The following is an 18386-nucleotide window of genomic DNA, read 5'->3' on the forward strand; positions in this document are numbered from 1 at the left end:
GAGTGGTCTAAGTGGGAGACTTTTTACTCCAGGACTCCAGGGGTCAGTGGTTCGAGCCCTGCTTAGGGTTACCTTTATTTCTTTTTAAAAAATATTATTCTTGATTTGTTACTGGAGCTTTTTATAGCCAATATTAAGATTAATCAATATAAAGCATTTAAGGACAAACTTCAAAACATGCCAAAATCTGTGAAAAGGCCCCTTTAGAGGCAATAATTTAACACGCTCCTGTGCGTGGACTCAAATCTAGAACCTAAAGATCTAAATAAAGATAAAGATTAACCACTCCAGATCTTCAAATGTAGGTATTAGTGTCTCATGAAAAACACAAAAAAAATGATCTTAATTATGTACGCACATTTCTACTTCCTAATGAAATTCGTCGTGTATATCTAAAATACATGATATACTAAAATTTAAACGAATGAAGATCTTTCGGACAAAATCCCATATTCTTTTGTACTCACAATCGCGTGCCCACAAACAACACTTTGATAAAAAAAAAACTACATTTTACACAAGAATACTGCAATACGTGTTTTGTAATACAAAATAAACTAGCAATGTAAGTTGAATTATAACCAAATTAACCACTGGTCAATTAGCCAAATCGCAAAGGCATTGATTTATGACACGTTTGTGAAAGTTTTGCAATACAAGACTCTTTCAGTACATACTATTAATAATTTTAACTCGGTCGAGATATCATAAGGAACAACGCTCTGAGGAGGTTTCGTGGTGATTTTGTTGAATATTTGACTATTTGGTGTTCATTAGCTGTTTCTTCAATTCTACCGTGTTGTCTTGTTTTACAACCCGGAAATAAAATTGGAAATAATATTCTAGCCATGTTTGTTCACAAACTGGGCACTCAAGTAAAATGTTGATTACTCTCGAATGGCGAAGAACGGACAAACGGTGATCATAAAAGCTTTTAATTACTCATTGGTCAATAAATGTACGAGTATATGAATGTGTCATATCTGATTGCATGGCGCACTTTTTCCGTTAAATGTATATTGGTATCCTATAAAGAACAAAGTTCAGAGGCGCATTATTGTGCAAACAGTCAATCATCGTATTGTTGCAGACAAATATTAAAACATAAACCGTTAAATGTCAGCCTGCAATCATACGTTGCATACCTGCGGGAACACTGAATAATAATTGGTCTCATTTTATATTTGATGTACGTTTAAAATTAGAAAGTAGTATTTAATGCCGTTAATTTTATTGTTATTGCAAAATACTAAGCTTAAATAGATTAATCAAACTCATATTTAAAAAAGAATGCTCAAAAGTGGGCGAGTTTTCAAAAAAAAATATTCAAAGTTATTTCACGATCCATACATATACCTTTGCAAGTTCAAAAGAATATCTGCGTGTATGTAGTCTCTTTGAATCTGTTGTGTGTATATACATGTTTTACCTAGTGGTTAGGCATACTGTTGACCGTTATTCACGGTGAAATTATGGTTATGTGGCTTGACATATTTTTTTAAGAAGCTACAAACGTCTATCGTAGTTTTTTTTTAAATCGGTCTACCAGTAAAATCAACAACGTACATGTATCACTTAAAATTTCAAACGCGTGTGATGCTTAAATTCGGAAATAAACGGGCACGCTTTGCTAATCCATCAACATATTATGTGTACTTTTACGTTGTAAATACCTACGTTAAAGATTACAAAAGTGTCCCTCAATACCGGTATTCAATAACAATACTATTGATGAAGGGAATAGTGCTTTACTTTGTAAATATTAATAGATTAATGATATATGTCATTGAATTTAATGAAGTTGAAAAGAATCTCCTCGGGGTGCAATTATTACTTTAACTTTCAACTGCATGTGGTATAAATATATTGTTTACGCTTTCGGCTCACAAAACGATCACCAAAAGCAACCGACTTTCATGACTAAACCAGTGTTAAAATTAGTCAGAAATATTTTCTGATTTTGCTCGACAGAATTTTTGGAACTTCTAACTTTTTGCATCTCTAAAAACGTTTTTTTGTCTGTAATTAAATCACCTAAACAAGTTACTGATCCGTATCCTTGTTTAATTCTGTAGACCTGTGTGTCTATATAATCCTGTTTTATGACTCTGGAATACTCTAACAAACATTAAGAACTGAAATTGCGTTGTGTGCTGTCCTTTAAGCTTGTTCTTTTTACATGACCAGAACATTTCATGGAATTAACAAGGGAAATATTGGGTAAATGGTGTTTGAATTTTGTTTATTTTTGTAGTAAGGTTAAATGCGCGATACTTTACAATTCCGCTAAGAGGAAATCTTATGCACGAGTATTATACGTATAACTGAATTTTCAAAAGACAACACTATATACGAATGTTTTTTTATGTTTGCGCATAGCGTTCATTATCGTAAAATTGTTTTCAATCCTCAAACTATGAGCAAACATACTTACAAACATTTCTGTAAATAGTTTGTTATCAAACATGCGATTAACTAACTATGCAAACTGAGATGTAGTATAGGGTTTCACAAACGTGATTAATTATCCGGAATATGCATTCGGAGTTATTAATAGAAAACTTACAGCGAACACAAAATAAGAAATACCTTTACTAGATTGCTCATAGGTCGATTCCAAAGTCTTGCTGGCATGTTCATCCATAGCAATTATACGTTTGGCAGTATGGTCATCAAGTTCCTGTTTACATATGTCCGTGTGTGTATTTAGATCCTGTTTACACTGTTCAAGGTACATCTGCATCTCATTCTGAGATTGATCAGCAATATTTTGAATTTTTTTTAGTGTATCGTTTGCAGCGACTAGCAAATGAATCATTTCCTCCGTGGTTATCTTTATTGCGTCCTTTTGCAGCTGTATTGGATAAAATATTTTTAAAATGTGAAAAAATTAAATCATATTAATCATTCAGCAAGTATTACATAAAACCAGTATGTACAACTGTATGAAGAAGTATTGTAATTGTAATTAGTGTCATGTTTTTTCTTCATTTTACAGCAATTTTATTTCAGTAGTTAAAAATGCCTGATACTTAATTTCTCATTTAAGCTAAGGTTATTTATGTGAACTCAACGATCAGATAAAATACACATCACCGTGGATAATGATAACTGGAGCAGATAATCTAGGAGTTTACTTTGAAAAAAAACATAGTTCGAGAAGTTATGTGTCAATTTCAACATTATATCTGCACTCTTCATATTAAGAACATTAGTGCATTTTCAAACACGTATATTTAAAGTTATAATCCGAAACTCATTGTCGAATTGTACTGTTTATGTGACGTTAAATTAATTATAGCGATAAATAAACATCTTTTAGGTATTTCGTGCAAATCCTTTGTATTTAACTGTTTTATTGCTATATAAAAGTCTAGTTGGGCCCTCAATTTCGTTATTTTTCGAATACCAACGTATAAAACAAAAAGGTTGGTTACTGAACAATATCTTATACCTCTGCCAGTTTCTTCACAGCGTCCCGTGCAGTGACGTCATGTGTTAGACACGTTTGGTCACTAAGCAGATTAGTCAGTGTTGTGAAGATGTCCTGGAGATCTGCGTCGGTCACTTTACACTGGGACGAATGACGAACAGTTCTACCAATTTCTCGTGCCTATAAAGACGCGAAACATGTGTACTTTATATACGTATTGCCTGATGTGGTCATGACAACGTGTATATGAAAAGCATGTATCTTTGAAATGTTGTTAAGAATACTTTTAAACATCTACAAAATTAAACTATAAAAGTATTATTATTGGCACATACTAACATTTGCTAGTATTTAAGAAAATGTTAGGTCGTAGTCCAATAAATCATCCCTGAGGCATTCAATCCATTTACAAAAAAAAAATAAACCGGCAACCTAACGGTCATAATTCAAGCATGTATCAAAACAAATTTTACATGAGAAAAAATATTTTAATTGAAATATGTAACATGTATAGACCTGGACTCATAACCAGTAATGTTTTTTGTGTGTAAACTGTTATACTTTTCAAGAATATGCTCACATTGTTTTTAGTACACACGTTTTTACGTGGATGCTTAATGTTCAGTGAATTATCTCTAACAAGAAAGAAAGAACTTGTTGCTTAATCGCTTTCAATGTGCATGTACATGAGCAAAAAATAGACGTTGATATAGTTGCACTTATTGCATACGTCGACAACTTTATTTACTTTGATACAGATAAAATGACTGTGAGTCAACAGAGTTTAATGGAATATTGGCCAATGTAAAAGCCTTTAAATTTTCATAGCTGATAATGGCTGTTTTAATTTTCTAAATTAAATGCAAAATCACTGGGTCTGGTAATACCAATTAAAGTTTGTACACCATACTTAACATAATATGTATAGATGACCAATAAGAATTATTATTGATTGACATTATAATATGAAAACGCGTGTATTATTGGATATTCGACTGTAAGTTTAGAAAAAAGATTGCTCTCGTTGACATTTTCAGAAGCCATCTTTACACCGTTCAACATTAGGAACAAATTGCATAATGACCAATTGTTTACAACCAAACAATATAATTTGTGTAAGAATTTACAATCAACATTTACGTAATGCTGTGTGTTGTAATTCCATGTATATATGCTGTCTCGCGTATACACAACTGGTCGCTTATTTATTTAATACCCTAATGTTAACCAGGGTGTATTTGACTTTTACTAAATAAATTTATTTTTCATTTTACAAATCCTAATCTAGAAAATCTGTAATACCAATACATGTGCCAACACAGTTCTGATGCCCTTACATTCCACTTTTGTTTCAAAACTACGCTTATATAAAAAAAACATGCACTGTTTTATTAAAGTCTCATTCGCAATACATTTACAATTAAAATGCATATACAAAGCACAGTAACATGAATGTGACCAATCATAATATGATTTATAAGAGACTATATTATTATATACATTAACAATTATTGACTATCAAATTAATGCCTCATAGTTAAAACTTACTTCTATTAAAATTAGGTGTTGTATCTAAGACTATGTGGTTTTATTTACACTCGTCAATTATATTCTTCATACATTAAAATACCATTTGCTTTTTAAAACCTAGACTAGTCTATAAACTATTTTACAAATGTGCAGCATAAACCATAAGTATATACAATGCATTTTGAATATAAAATTTCCCTCTTTTCTTTGAGAATATTAAAGCAAGATTTGCCTGATATATAAATCAACCTGTCATTTCCTTATTTGACACTGACCAGTGTGTAACCTTGATTTTGGGGGCAATATGACAGGTGAAACTTAGAATGTAGATTCGTACCTACCGTTTAACCACTTTCGAACCAAGCTGAGATGTAAATTAAAACAATTGTTCTGATCATGGAACATGTTTTTGCACAAAAAGTGTGAATTAAGATTTTCCATAAGGCTTAAAGGGGCCTTTTAACAGATTTTGGCATGTTTTGAAGATTGTCATTAAATGCTTTATATTGATAAATGTTAACATTGGATATAAAAAGCTCCAGTAACAAATCAAGAATAAAATTTAAAAAATAAAAAAGGTAACCCTCATCAGGGCTCGAACCACTAACCCCTGGAGTCCTGGAGTAAAAAGTCTCCCACTTAGACCACTCGGCCATCCTTCCGGATATAACGATAGGTGTATTTTATATTTCATATAACAAATCCTCGTAGATTCAAAAAATATCACGACAACAACAGAACTCTCCGAATTATTAATTCGTTTGGCGTTGCAACGCTTTATACTTTTCGGGTTTTTAAATCGTCAACAGATGCGTATAATGGCTATTTTAGAGCATGGTTAATGTTCAGTATTAGTGTTTTCTCACAAATATCATAACTAAAACGAAAATTTGCGAATCTGAAACAACCTTTTTTTCAATTTTGTCAATTTACCCAAACGTGAAAAGGCCCGTTTAAGGTAGCGCACCCATAATGATTTCCCGCGACGTCTTCGAAGATTGAAGAGCCTGTGTAATGTTGCCATGGCCTAGTGGTTTAGGCGATAGACTTGAAATCTTTTGGGATCTTCCCGCGCAGGTTCGAATCCTGCCGACAACGAAAACTTTTTGCGCCGCGTTTTATTTCTTTTCTAACGTAATTTGATTTAATATAGCATATAAGCTAATTTTAATGTTAAATATGATGCAATGTGTATGCACATTCTTCAATTTTTAAAATTAAATCAACGTTATGGCTAAATTGGCTGATTTACTGCTGAAATACGAATCATGCATGTTGCCTTTTTATTTAAAAAAATAAACGGTAAATCTCTCTACTTCTTGGTAGTTTTGTTGTTTATAGTGTATCTATAAAAACTAAGTACAAAATATTCCTTAAATAATACTATGTTGAGTTTTATGTTTTTTAACCAATCCAATTTCTATTTGGATGAAACCACTTACATTTCATGACGCTCTTCCACAGATAACACGTTATAAAAAATAATGTCTGTAAAAGAATACTTATTTCATCTTGTTTAAACTTTAAACACCTTAACTGCATTTGTAGACACCAACTGCATGTCCTTTTTGTGAATCTGGATGAGTTATGGAACTTTATTATACCCCAGGGGTGCACATAAACTGGACAAAAGCCGAGCGTGAAAGTGGTATTGAACTAATCAGTATAATTTTTTTGGGAAGAAAAGCCAACCTAAAAATGTGCATGTAGTTTAGTGAAATAATTCTGATTAAGACAATAATACATTAGATTACATTTGGATAGGTGCCCATTATGGTGCGCTACCTTAAATGGAATTATGCTAGAAAAAATGCCCAATCCCTTTTTGCCAGTTGTTCAATAAGTTGAAACCATTCTAGAACTCGGCAAAGATATCATTAAAAACAAATTCTGAGCCAGTTTCATATAGATCGGAAAACAAATCAAATGACAGCAAGCATATTCAAGGTTTTACTACAGCCATATAAGGAAAAGTCCCCAACTCCCTTCCCGTGTACATCTTTTGTTTTGAAACATTTAAAAACAAATACTATGCGACAATTAAGCAAAACTGCCTCTTTGTTGTAAAAGCTGACTTTTAAGACATTGACTTGAAAGTATTAAAATAATTTTAAAAAGACGCAAAGCCCTTAAATGTATACACCATCCACACTAATAATAGTAAGGGTGATGAACGTTGTTATTTGCCATTAATTTTATATTCAAAAGTCTTATTTTAAAACGGCCTCATAAGTTGTATATCAAAATGGGACTGTATTTTTAAAATCCGAACAAACCAAAATTCATTCAAACAATACAAGTTAAATTCATGCATTAAATGAATCCCTTTAGAATCTTTAAATTAATTTTTGCAAAGATGAAATTCAACTCAAAAATCAGAGAAATTGAAGTTTCGTATGCCTTTAAATTATCATATATTAGGAAGTAGAATCTGCATTATCGCTCAAATGTATTTCAGTAAGAAGGCAATATATTTTTGAGTCAGTACGTATAATGATCTTGATTGATAAGAAACGGCCACCGGAAAAATCTTTTCGAAACCAAACTTTTGCAAACTCAAGCATGCCTTTTCTTACAGATTTGTTTCATTGAGACAAAGCTTGCGATACAAGTCTTGATTCATCATTGATTATATTTGCGAAAAAATGCGTTTTTTTCACTATGATATTAATCTGCAAATGTTGTTTTTCCATGGGATATTTGCATTTTCCCATTGAATCTTTTTTTCCAAAGGATATTTTTGTTTTTTTCCCATGGGATTTTTATCCACGGAAAAAAACATTTGCTTTTGCTATGTTATCGATTTTAAGCACAGTAAAAGCATTTGTGCTCATTAACGTTTAATTTTCTTTGATAGAAAACAATCCTATTTTTTTGGAACACAAATCCCCTTTGATTTGTTTCTTATTTTGATTTATTTATGAAACTTCCGGAAACACTACATATCATCAAATAACGCGATTTAAATGTGTTTAATCGTGGGATCAAAAAAAAGCAAACATTACCTGGATATTGTTCTTCCTGTGGGGATTTTTTCCCCGTGGGATTTTTTGTCCGATTTGATTTTTTTACAATTTCTTAAGCCAGATAAACTTTGGAAATGCCAACAAAATAATAATGATAATAATAATAATAATAATAATAATGATAATAATAATAATAATAATAATAATAATAATAATAATAATAATAATAATAATAATAAGAGTAATAATAGTAATAATAATAATAATAATAATAATAATCATCATCACCACAACCAACATTATCATCATCATCACCATCATCACTATCACCATCATCCCCACCATCCTCACCATCATCATTAACAGCAGTAGTAGTAGCAGTTGTCGGTGAAGTAAAAGTCTGTATAGTAGTGGTTGCTGTTGTAATCGAGCGGGCATACGAGCAGTAGCAGTAGCGATAGCGGTTTCAGTAGCAGTAGCAGAAGCAGTAACAGTAGCAGTTGTCGGTGTAGTAAAAGTCGGTGTAGTAGTGGTTGCTGTTGTTGTAAAGTTGGCATACGAGCAGTAGCATTAGTGGTAGCAGTAGCAGTAACAGTAGCAGTAACAGTAGCAGTAGCAGTAGCAGAAGCAGTTGCAGTAGCAGTAGCAGTAGCAACAAATCAACAAATTTATCATCACTGTATGGCGAAATAGGACGATACCCTTTATCTCTCATACGAAAATTACATATATTTGAATATTAGTTTAAAATAATATCATGTTCAAATGATAGTCTTATAAAAATAGCGTAAACATTATTATACAATGATGCAAATCAAAACATAACGTACAACAAACGAAATTGTGCTTATCAAATCAAATCAGAACTAGATCACTTAGGTTTAAAGTCTCATAACGCTCAAATTAAAAAAAAAATCGTAAAGCATTTCGTAAAATAAAGTTAACACCTAAACAATCAGTGTTCCTTATAGCAAAAGCCACAATTTCAACGCTGGGTGTGGTATGATTACATAGATTTTTGTAGATACAAAATGCTCGTTTTTATTTATTTGTGACCACAATTAATTCCATTTTAATTTCCCGCGAATATATCTATTCATATGACACACGAACACCATGGTAGTGTTCATGTGTCGTATGAATAGATATCGTTGCGGGAAAATAAAATGGAAAAACAACGAGCATTTTGTATCTTTACACATCTATTTTACCAGACCACATCTGGCGTTGAAATTTCGGCAATTGCCATAAGGAACACTGATTTTTAATTTGTTAAGTTTATTTTACGAAATATTGTACGCAGTTTTCGTTGATTTTGAGAAGTAATGTTACTTTAACTTGTGTCAGGACTGAACAAGAAACCCTGACAGAAAATTCTAAACAGACATACACTTACAATCTAATTAAACAACGTTTATTTGTTTATTACAAACAAAACTGGTACAGTGAACTCAATAATTCATCAAGACTAAATACATACTGTAGCATCAAGAACACGTTTAATACAGAACAATATCTCGACATAATCACAGCGAAACAATTTATATAGCACTAGCTCAATTACGCCTATCATCACATAGATTAGAAATAGAACGATGTCGAAACCGCAATAGTGCTCGGGATCACAGAAAATGTAAAGTATGCAATCTTAATGTCGTAGAAAGTGAATATTATTTTGTATTACTATGCCCAATAAACAAAGATATAAAAAACATATTTAAAGTCATCTTATCAAGCATATATATTTATATATATATATATATGTAATACGAATTGTTTGAGGACAAATTTAGATAGAAATGAGTTCATCTTAAATATATTATTTTTCTCAGAATTTGATGTTAAACAGTGTATTCCTTATCTCATTATGTTTATTAGCAATTATCGTTGTCATTGATAAAGGAAAATATCACATGTCAGTGAAATCTTTGTTTTTATTTATCTAATTATTTTTCCTTGAAACTGCCGTCATCGATGTTAAACTCAAAGAAACAAATCATATGTTATGAATCAGTCAAATCTTTATAAACTTTTACCATAACTTAATTTTAATAATTATTATCGATGTCACCACTCTTGTGTATATTTGTATTTGGCTAAAAGGCAATTATAATGCTTAAAAGCTAATAAATGCTATTGTTGTTGTTGTTGTTGTTATATCATACACAGACTTTTTTCAGTCACCAGAGAGACAAGTTTTCGATAAGAGATTGTGGACGAATATACCGTGTATTACTGCCAATACGCCGACTGGACCACCACACGGGGCGAGAATTTACAGATAAACTAGGCCTTTAATTAATAATGCACTGAGATGAAAACGATACTATAGCTAACTGACTAGTTGGGGATTTGATATTTTTGTATCTTATTTGAAATTAGCTAGCTTATTAAAAACCTAGTATATAGCATCATCATTACCATGGACAACAACAATATCATTAAATTATATCCTTTTCGTTATAATAATATCACCATCACGAGCGTTATGATTGTGCATACTAATACCAGAGCAACATTCACATAATTTATTACAGAATAACCACAGACGCTTTCATACCGCTACTTTGTACATTTAATTCAGGTTGATCTCATTTTATATCATGACACACATTAAAGATAAATTTCAATTAATTAAAATATAACTTGATGCTTCGTTCGCAGCGATTTAAATAAGATTTAAATAAGAACAAACATTGCGAAGAAATTCTTTGGGATAACTAAAAGTTTATAAGACTTAAATATTCCGACTTAAATTAGCATAGTTTTAGCTCAAAATGTCGCTCAAAATATTTATAAGTTATATCAGTTGCTAGAGACACAATTTGGTCAATTTTTGCATTCCAATAATAATGGTGTTTGTATGACAAACTAACAGCTACTCGTATTGAATGAGTGCAACTCATAAACATATTGATACGTGTATATGCATATATATCTTCTTCAGGCATACTGTGTCATACTATCAACGTCATCGTCATAAGTGGTATTATAACAAAACAAACACCTGTACAATACGTATGTCACATAATTATTGAAATAAACACTTGCGAACGAATAAAGTTATAAACTATTTTTACCATGCGAGCACCTTCATGTAGAATATTTTGCAAATAACAACTGAGATAATGTATGGGTGTTGGTAGTTCTAATCAATATATGTGTTCAAATTGAATGTGTCTGTGCATCATCGACAGCTGTCGAATAAATTAACTGTTACATATAATTGACTGTTTCGTGTATTTCATAACAACAGAAATATCAAATATCACCGCTATATAAAAGGGATTTATCACGGGTACGACCCAATTAAAAGGAACGTGTGAAATGTTAAATTGCCAATTACCCTGTTAAAATCTAACACATTCAGTTAATAACTTAAGAGATTCGATTTACTTGAACCCTAGGCCTTTTTAAAATTTACAATTGCATTATGTTGTTTATGGGTTATGTACAAATTGTCAAGTTCATGTATGTTGTTTTTATGTGCATTTACTACCATAAAAAAATACCATAATTTCTCTAAATGTTAGGACATTTTACATTTTCGGACATCTCATTTTTTAGCCAAAAAATTATTTTGGACAAACGGGTCTTTGTTTATAAGTTAATACTCTAAATTTCGAGACAGTAAAATATACAGCGATATTTTACCAGATTTTGGCCTTATCGGTTGACCCTTCGATCATGCATTTTTACAACCGGATTAAAGTAACAAAACCTGCAGATCTATGCCTGATGGCAATGGGCCTTTACATTTGCGTGTTTGGTAAATTACCATCTAAACCTGTAATAAACAAAGGTTTATTCGAACAGCGTTTGACATTATATCGTATTAAGATAGCCAAATGTCAAATGTTTTTACTTTTTATTTATTATTTCAAGTGATTGCAAAGATGTGAAGTTGTTTCTATTTTAAAGCAGAGAACGAATAGTACAACAAAATACAATTATTGAACATTGATGTATTATTTCTTTTTCAATAACCAACGAACATAACATACCTGTCTTAAAATTTTCGGACACTCGTATTTGAACAAATATTTTTCGTATCTAAATATTTGGACACAAAAAAATATTTTAAGTGTCCGGAAACTTAGAATAATCACGGTATATATTAAAAGCAGTTTATATTTAAATTATTTGAACCATTAGTAAAATACAAAATAAAAATTGACACAACTTAAATTTCCCTAAAATATAAATGATAATATGAAAACAAATATAAAATAAATAAAGTAAATTGTGTTGATTTCTCATTATTGAAATCTTTCAAGGCCACTTATCAGTCAGCTGATTAAAAATATTATGATACAATATGGTGTATGGTATTCCAATATATTGTGAGAGAATGGGGAAATGCAAATTAATTGTTTTATAAATGCAACAACAGCAATCACAACTATTCAAGCACAATCAGGCAACTGCAACAGCTTTGTTGTTCTGCTGCCTTTAAAAGATCTAAAGCCAACATATAGATATTTGTGTTACAAATTCAGATAAACTTCAAATCTTAAAACTTGCTACCCATTGAATATAAGTTTAATTTATATGTACAAGCGTTTGCTGCTCTTTAAATAACTAGCAACAGCAAAAAAGCAATACACCATTTTTTAGTATTTAATTTCATTTATATTCTAATGCTTATTTGTTTATGATCACAGGGATTGTGATGAATATGTTACGATAACAGAGTGTGTCTACAGTACATATACCGGTACCTTAACTTAACTTAACTGAATTCTAAATACTTAATATTTATTTTATGTTTTCCGGTGGTTTATAGAGAAATATCAGTGAATTAAAACTGATATTTCACTGTTTCAAACAGTAAAAATTATCAGTGAAAAAGATCAATAATTTTCACTGTTAACTGTGAAATGGTGTCGTCTCAATTGTCCCACATTTAAAAAACCAATACACCCTTTATGTAGGTGTGAAGAGGGGTAAGAAGGGTAAAGTAATAGGTCGGTTCACGAATTACACTTCAAACACTTAACAGTAATACCAGAACTGGACAAACATGCATGCGTTATAAACATAATTAAAGTATTATTTTGATTAACTACGATCAAAGTATAAAACGATAATTATATATTATTTGTTTGTCACATAAACACACAATTGTTTAATAAATCTATAAACATAATTAAAGTATTACTTTGATTAACTACGATCAAAGTGTAAAACGATAATTATATATTTTTTGTTTGTCACATAAACACACAATTGTTTAATAAATTAATCGATCAAAGTATAAAAATTAGCCGTTGATAGTATTTAAGCCGTAACAAACCTACCTAACTGCAGATCAGAAAACATGGCAAATGCACAACTTCACGTTGATTTTGTTCCTAATAAACATGGAGGGATGAGCCTTGTGCTTCACGGTTTCAGATTTGTAGTAAGTATTAATATTGGTTTACTCAACGACTTTAAAACATGGGGAATATAATGTTAGTCTGCCGTAATAATAAAAGTAAACATTTACGTTGATTTGGTTCCTAATAAACGTCGAGCCTTTTGCTTGACGGTTACAGATTTGTTGTAAGTATATACTCATCTTCTTTAAAACATGGACAATATTGTTAGTCTGCCGTCAAATGAAAGTATATAGAGTCTTTATTCAGAAGGTATGTTTAAAAAGGGGAAACACTGCAGAGAAGAGATTACGCTAAAGATTGATGTATGTAATCGAATTATGCTTTATGATTCAATACAGATTTTCCTGTGATTTTCATTCATAATTATTGTAATATTTCTTTAAAACATGGACAATATTGTTAGTCTGCCGTCAAATGAAAGTATATAGAGTCTTTATTCAGAAGGGGTGTTTAAAAAGGGGAAACACTGCAGAGAAGAGATTACGCTAAAGATTGATGTATGTAATCGAATTATGCTTTATGATTCAATACAGATTTTCCGGTGATTTTCATTCATAATTATTGTAATATACATGTATGTTGTTTCGATTACAGGTTAAAAGCAGACGAGATGATCGAGTATATTGGACGTGTGCTGTGCGTAAATGTCCGTCAAGGGCGACTACTAGAGAAGGAATCCTCATTGGAAACAGTGGACACCATACACACGAGGGAAATCCATTAGAAGTAGACTCAAACAGAGTGATGCAGAAGATACGGAAACGATGCCGAGAAGAAACGACACCAGTTCCCGCAATCTACAAGGAAGAGTTAACTGCGCTTCGAACCCGTGATTGGAATCAAGACACCGCATCGCTGGTTGTGAACTTACCAACATATGAAGGCTGTAAGGCACAGTTGTACCGCCAAAGAAGTAAATCCAGACCTCCACTCCCGAAAAACAGACAGGATATCCGCCTTGATGGAGAATGGACACAGACGTCTACGGGTCAGCGATTCCTACTCATAGACGAGGGAGACGACCAGAGATTTCTTGTCTTTGCCACAGACTCGAATCTACAGAACCTGTGTGCTGCGAGAACTGTTTACGGTGACGGAACATTCTACACTTGCCCTGACCAATTCTACCAGCTCTACACCTGGCATACTTTCGTAGACGGACACATGTACCCTGTTATGTTCGCCCTACTACCAGGAAAGTCAGTGGAAGTATACAGACGGTTATTCGAAGCTCTGGTGAGAGAGTGCGCGCAGATAGATCTGATCCTTCAACCAGACGTCTTATTCATGGACGTCACAGACGTAGGAGATTTGGACCTTCCCGCAGCAGTAGAGACGTTTACCGACTATGTTACTGAACACTGGATCGAAGGCGAGAAGGAAGTATGGAACCATTTCAGCACACACGGTCCTAGAACAACCAACAACCTAGAAGGATGGCATAGTATGCTGAAGAAAGTTATCCATCATCCGCACCCGAACATATACAGTATCATCAGGACACTTCAAGAAATAGAATCCTTGAGCTACATCCGACAGCTACAATACTCAACGGGGGGCACCCGACCCATCAAGAAAAGGAAGTACAGAAACATTGACCAACAACTTGTTGCCATGAAGGGGCGCCTACTTGATCAGACTATGACTGTTGTGCAGTATGCGGATGCCTGTTCATATTTTGTACATCTTTGATTTTCTTGTTTGGGTTGAAACATTTCCATGGGGTTGTCTGAGTTTTGGGATCGTTGGACATTTGCGTGCTATATCATGCTGTGTAATGCGCACAGGCTGATGAGGTACGGAAATTTAATTGACTATGAACAAATTCATGTCATATGAACAAATTCTTGTTACATTTTCTATGGGTATTAAATCAATTGGTTTTGAAATATACGATTATTATTAAAGTTAGTCTATATTTCATGCTACTGGAGAAAATAAAAATAAAATATTGATCGAGAAGCATTTTATTTGTTTATTTTATGTTAGTAAATACATAAACAGAAATGAGAGAACAACTCCTCAATCATCGCACGGTATATCGTCGGTATCGATCGAAAATGATGTTATTTCAGATTGTTACAAAATGCAGTTTTGTCCTTTTTTATCGAGACTGACGATATGCTGAAGTGTAGAAGTTGTAGATGGTGGACAACAAATTGAACCTAACTGTAGTTGGATTTTAGCCCCAGGCAGTCATCTTACCTGCATTTTCTGATATCGATTTTGAATCCTAAAAATCAAAATGTGGGACAATCGAGAGTAAACCTGTGAAATAACGTCATTTTTTGACGAAATGATGTCATTATTCAAGCGAAATTCTATAGTTAATCTCTTTAACAATGTATATAAACTGTAAAAAAAGCATAAAATAAAAAGAAAATTTGTTGGATTCGGTGGAAATCGATTTTAATTTACTCGTGATCATAGAAAATATATTTTGTCTATGATTAATCGTGAATTAAAATCAATAATACACCGAATCTAACAAATATCCTCTATATATTTAACACACAAGCTGGGTTCATACATGTCTTTTTAACAAGTTTCACTCTATAAATTATAATAATAGGCTTTTATTTTATGCCTTCTAGTGGTTTATAGACAAATATCAGTGAATTAAAACTGATAATTTCACTGTTTCAAACAGTGAAAATTATCAGTGAAAAGTATCGATAATATTCATTGTTTATTGTAAAATGACGTCATTTTTTGACAAAATGACGTCATTATTTCAGCGAAATTCTTTAGTTAAACTCATTAACAATTTATATAAACTGTGAAAACAAAGCATAAAATAAAAAGAACATTTGTTGGATATTATCGTGATAATAGAAAAAATATATTTTCTATGATCACTCGTGAATTAAAATCGATAATCCACCGAATCCAACAAATATCCTCTATACAATTGTAAATCAGTTTTTAATAATAAATTATATAATAATGCTAGTCGAAAGCTTCTCAAAGGCGTCGCAAAGTTGTCACAAAACTGTCACAAAACTGTCTAAGCCCAATTTTGGATTGGCCTCCTATGACAGCTTATGACTGAACCTGGTCTGCAGATGAACCCCAGTGCTGTTACTTTATGGACAGAATAAAATTGAAGAATTACTAATGCGACCAATTACGGACAACGGCTTGCTTAATATATACTCAATATAGGGTTACACCCAACTATTAAAAAGTAAGACTGGTTACAGTTAAGATGAGGACGAGGAGGGGGACAAAGACCATGTTATTAATGATGATGACGACGACGACGAAGACGTTGATGATGACGAAAATGATGATGATGATGATGATGATGATGATGATGATGATGATGATGATGATGATGATGATGATGATGATGATGATGATGATGATGATGATGTTGATGAAGATGATGATGATGATGATGATGACGACGACGACGACGAAGACGACGACGACGACGACGACGATGATGATGATGATGATAATGATGATGATGATGATGATGATGATGATGATGATGATGATGATGATGATGATGATGATGATGATGATGATGATGAATATGATGATGATGATGATGATGATGATGGTGGTGATGGTGGTGTTGATGATGATGATTATAACATCTGACATTTTGTTAGTTTGCCTTTAGAATGAACGTTTAAGAATCTTTATTCAGAGGAGAGGTTTATGGAACGTAAACAACGCAGAGAACTGATTACATGAACGATTGGTGCACGGAATCGAACGATTAAGATTAAATAGAGGTTTTCAATCATATTTATTTTAAAATATGTCGTTTCGATTACAGGTTAAAGCAGATAAGATGACCGTTTATATTTTACGTGTGCGTTGCGTGACAGTCCGTCACAGGCAACTATGAGAGAAGGCAAACACTTGCCTGAGATTGTCTGAATTTTTAACAAATTCGTATTAAATATGTTAGTTATGAAATATAATATGTAAATAAAGAGTGTCTATATTCGATTCAATGGAACAAAGGTAAATTAAAATAATTAACGAGAAGCACTTTTATGTGTATGTTATGTTTTATAAATACATGAAAAAATGAGATAAAAACTCTGAGATTAACCCCTTTTCGATCGAGACCGCCCATACGATGTAGTGTATAAAGTGGACAGCACGTTAAATGCAACTGTATTGGGATTTTTGTCCAATGCATTCAATTTACCTCTATTTTCGTATATCGATTGTTTATCCGAAAAATCAAAATGTGTGACAATTCGAAGTGAACAGTTAAAACTTTTAATTTTACATAATGTTGTAAGGGAACCTGTCCCATACATAATTTTAGTCGGATATACAACATACAGAGTATAGATTTTAATAATACGGTTCAGTAAAATAGTAACATAATTCATTGTTAAACAACATTAATGAAATGTACAATTTAGATTAATATGATTTTAACTACAATATTGACAATAAATAATAAATAATAAACAATAAAAACAATTAACAATGCAATATAATACTAAAGTGAAATAGCTCAGCAATTTTTCGGTCTGCCGAGAGAAAATAATAAGATAATATATTTTATGTTGGGCATTATACTGTGAATAACTACCAATAACTTTTACTTTTATACAAGTATTCTTATGATAATGTACATTTACGCAAATTAATAATGCCGAGTCCGATTTACTTCCCGACACGTCATCATAGTAATTAATTTTAACATTTGGTTAAACGCAGGAAGAGTAATTCTCTCACCTGTTATTTACATATTTTACTACCAAATGCTCTGATTATTTTTATCGGCAATTATTATCATACCGTGATATTGAACAGATCTCTTTTTATCTACTTTGATTTACTAATGACTCCTATCCTCCCACAAATCCGTTTGGTCTTTAGACAAAACTTAAATGCTTAATGCTATATTCGACATCGCGCGGTTAAAAACTAATATTACCGAAACGAAAATAAGTAGATTTGAAAAATATCAAAGTTGAAATATTATCAATTGTTCGTAGCATAGTCACCTACATATTAAAGTTGTTGACAGCGTTTGCTATTCAAATTTTACTACACTGCAGCTATGTCATATTCCGAAAAAGCTATGCCTCAACA

General features: G+C 32.1%; 1 protein-coding gene and 1 non-coding gene across 3 annotated transcripts in view; one reads left to right on the top strand and one right to left on the bottom strand.

Annotated features, from left to right (window-relative positions):
* LOC127881727 (uncharacterized protein CXorf38 homolog) overlaps positions 1 to 18386 on the bottom strand; it is a 54739-nt gene that overhangs the window by 11943 nt on the left and 24410 nt on the right. Inside the window, exons 3-4 of one of the 2 annotated variants that reach the window (XM_052429809.1) lie at positions 3455 to 3613; positions 2590 to 2854 (exon numbers count right to left, since the gene is read on the bottom strand). In XM_052429809.1, coding sequence (XP_052285769.1) covers positions 2590 to 2854; positions 3455 to 3613 — 424 coding nt within the window. Of the gene's footprint in view, positions 1 to 2264; positions 2855 to 3454; positions 3614 to 18386 lie in introns of those variants that run through there. The other variant, XM_052429810.1, reaches the window with a different exon arrangement.
* On the top strand, positions 5980 to 6061 carry Trnas-uga (transfer RNA serine (anticodon UGA)). The gene has a single exon. It is a non-coding gene; the product is annotated as a tRNA-Ser (tRNA).

This window comes from Dreissena polymorpha, chromosome 5, assembly GCF_020536995.1.
Source record: "Dreissena polymorpha isolate Duluth1 chromosome 5, UMN_Dpol_1.0, whole genome shotgun sequence".
Taxonomy (NCBI): Eukaryota; Metazoa; Mollusca; class Bivalvia; order Myida; family Dreissenidae; genus Dreissena; species Dreissena polymorpha.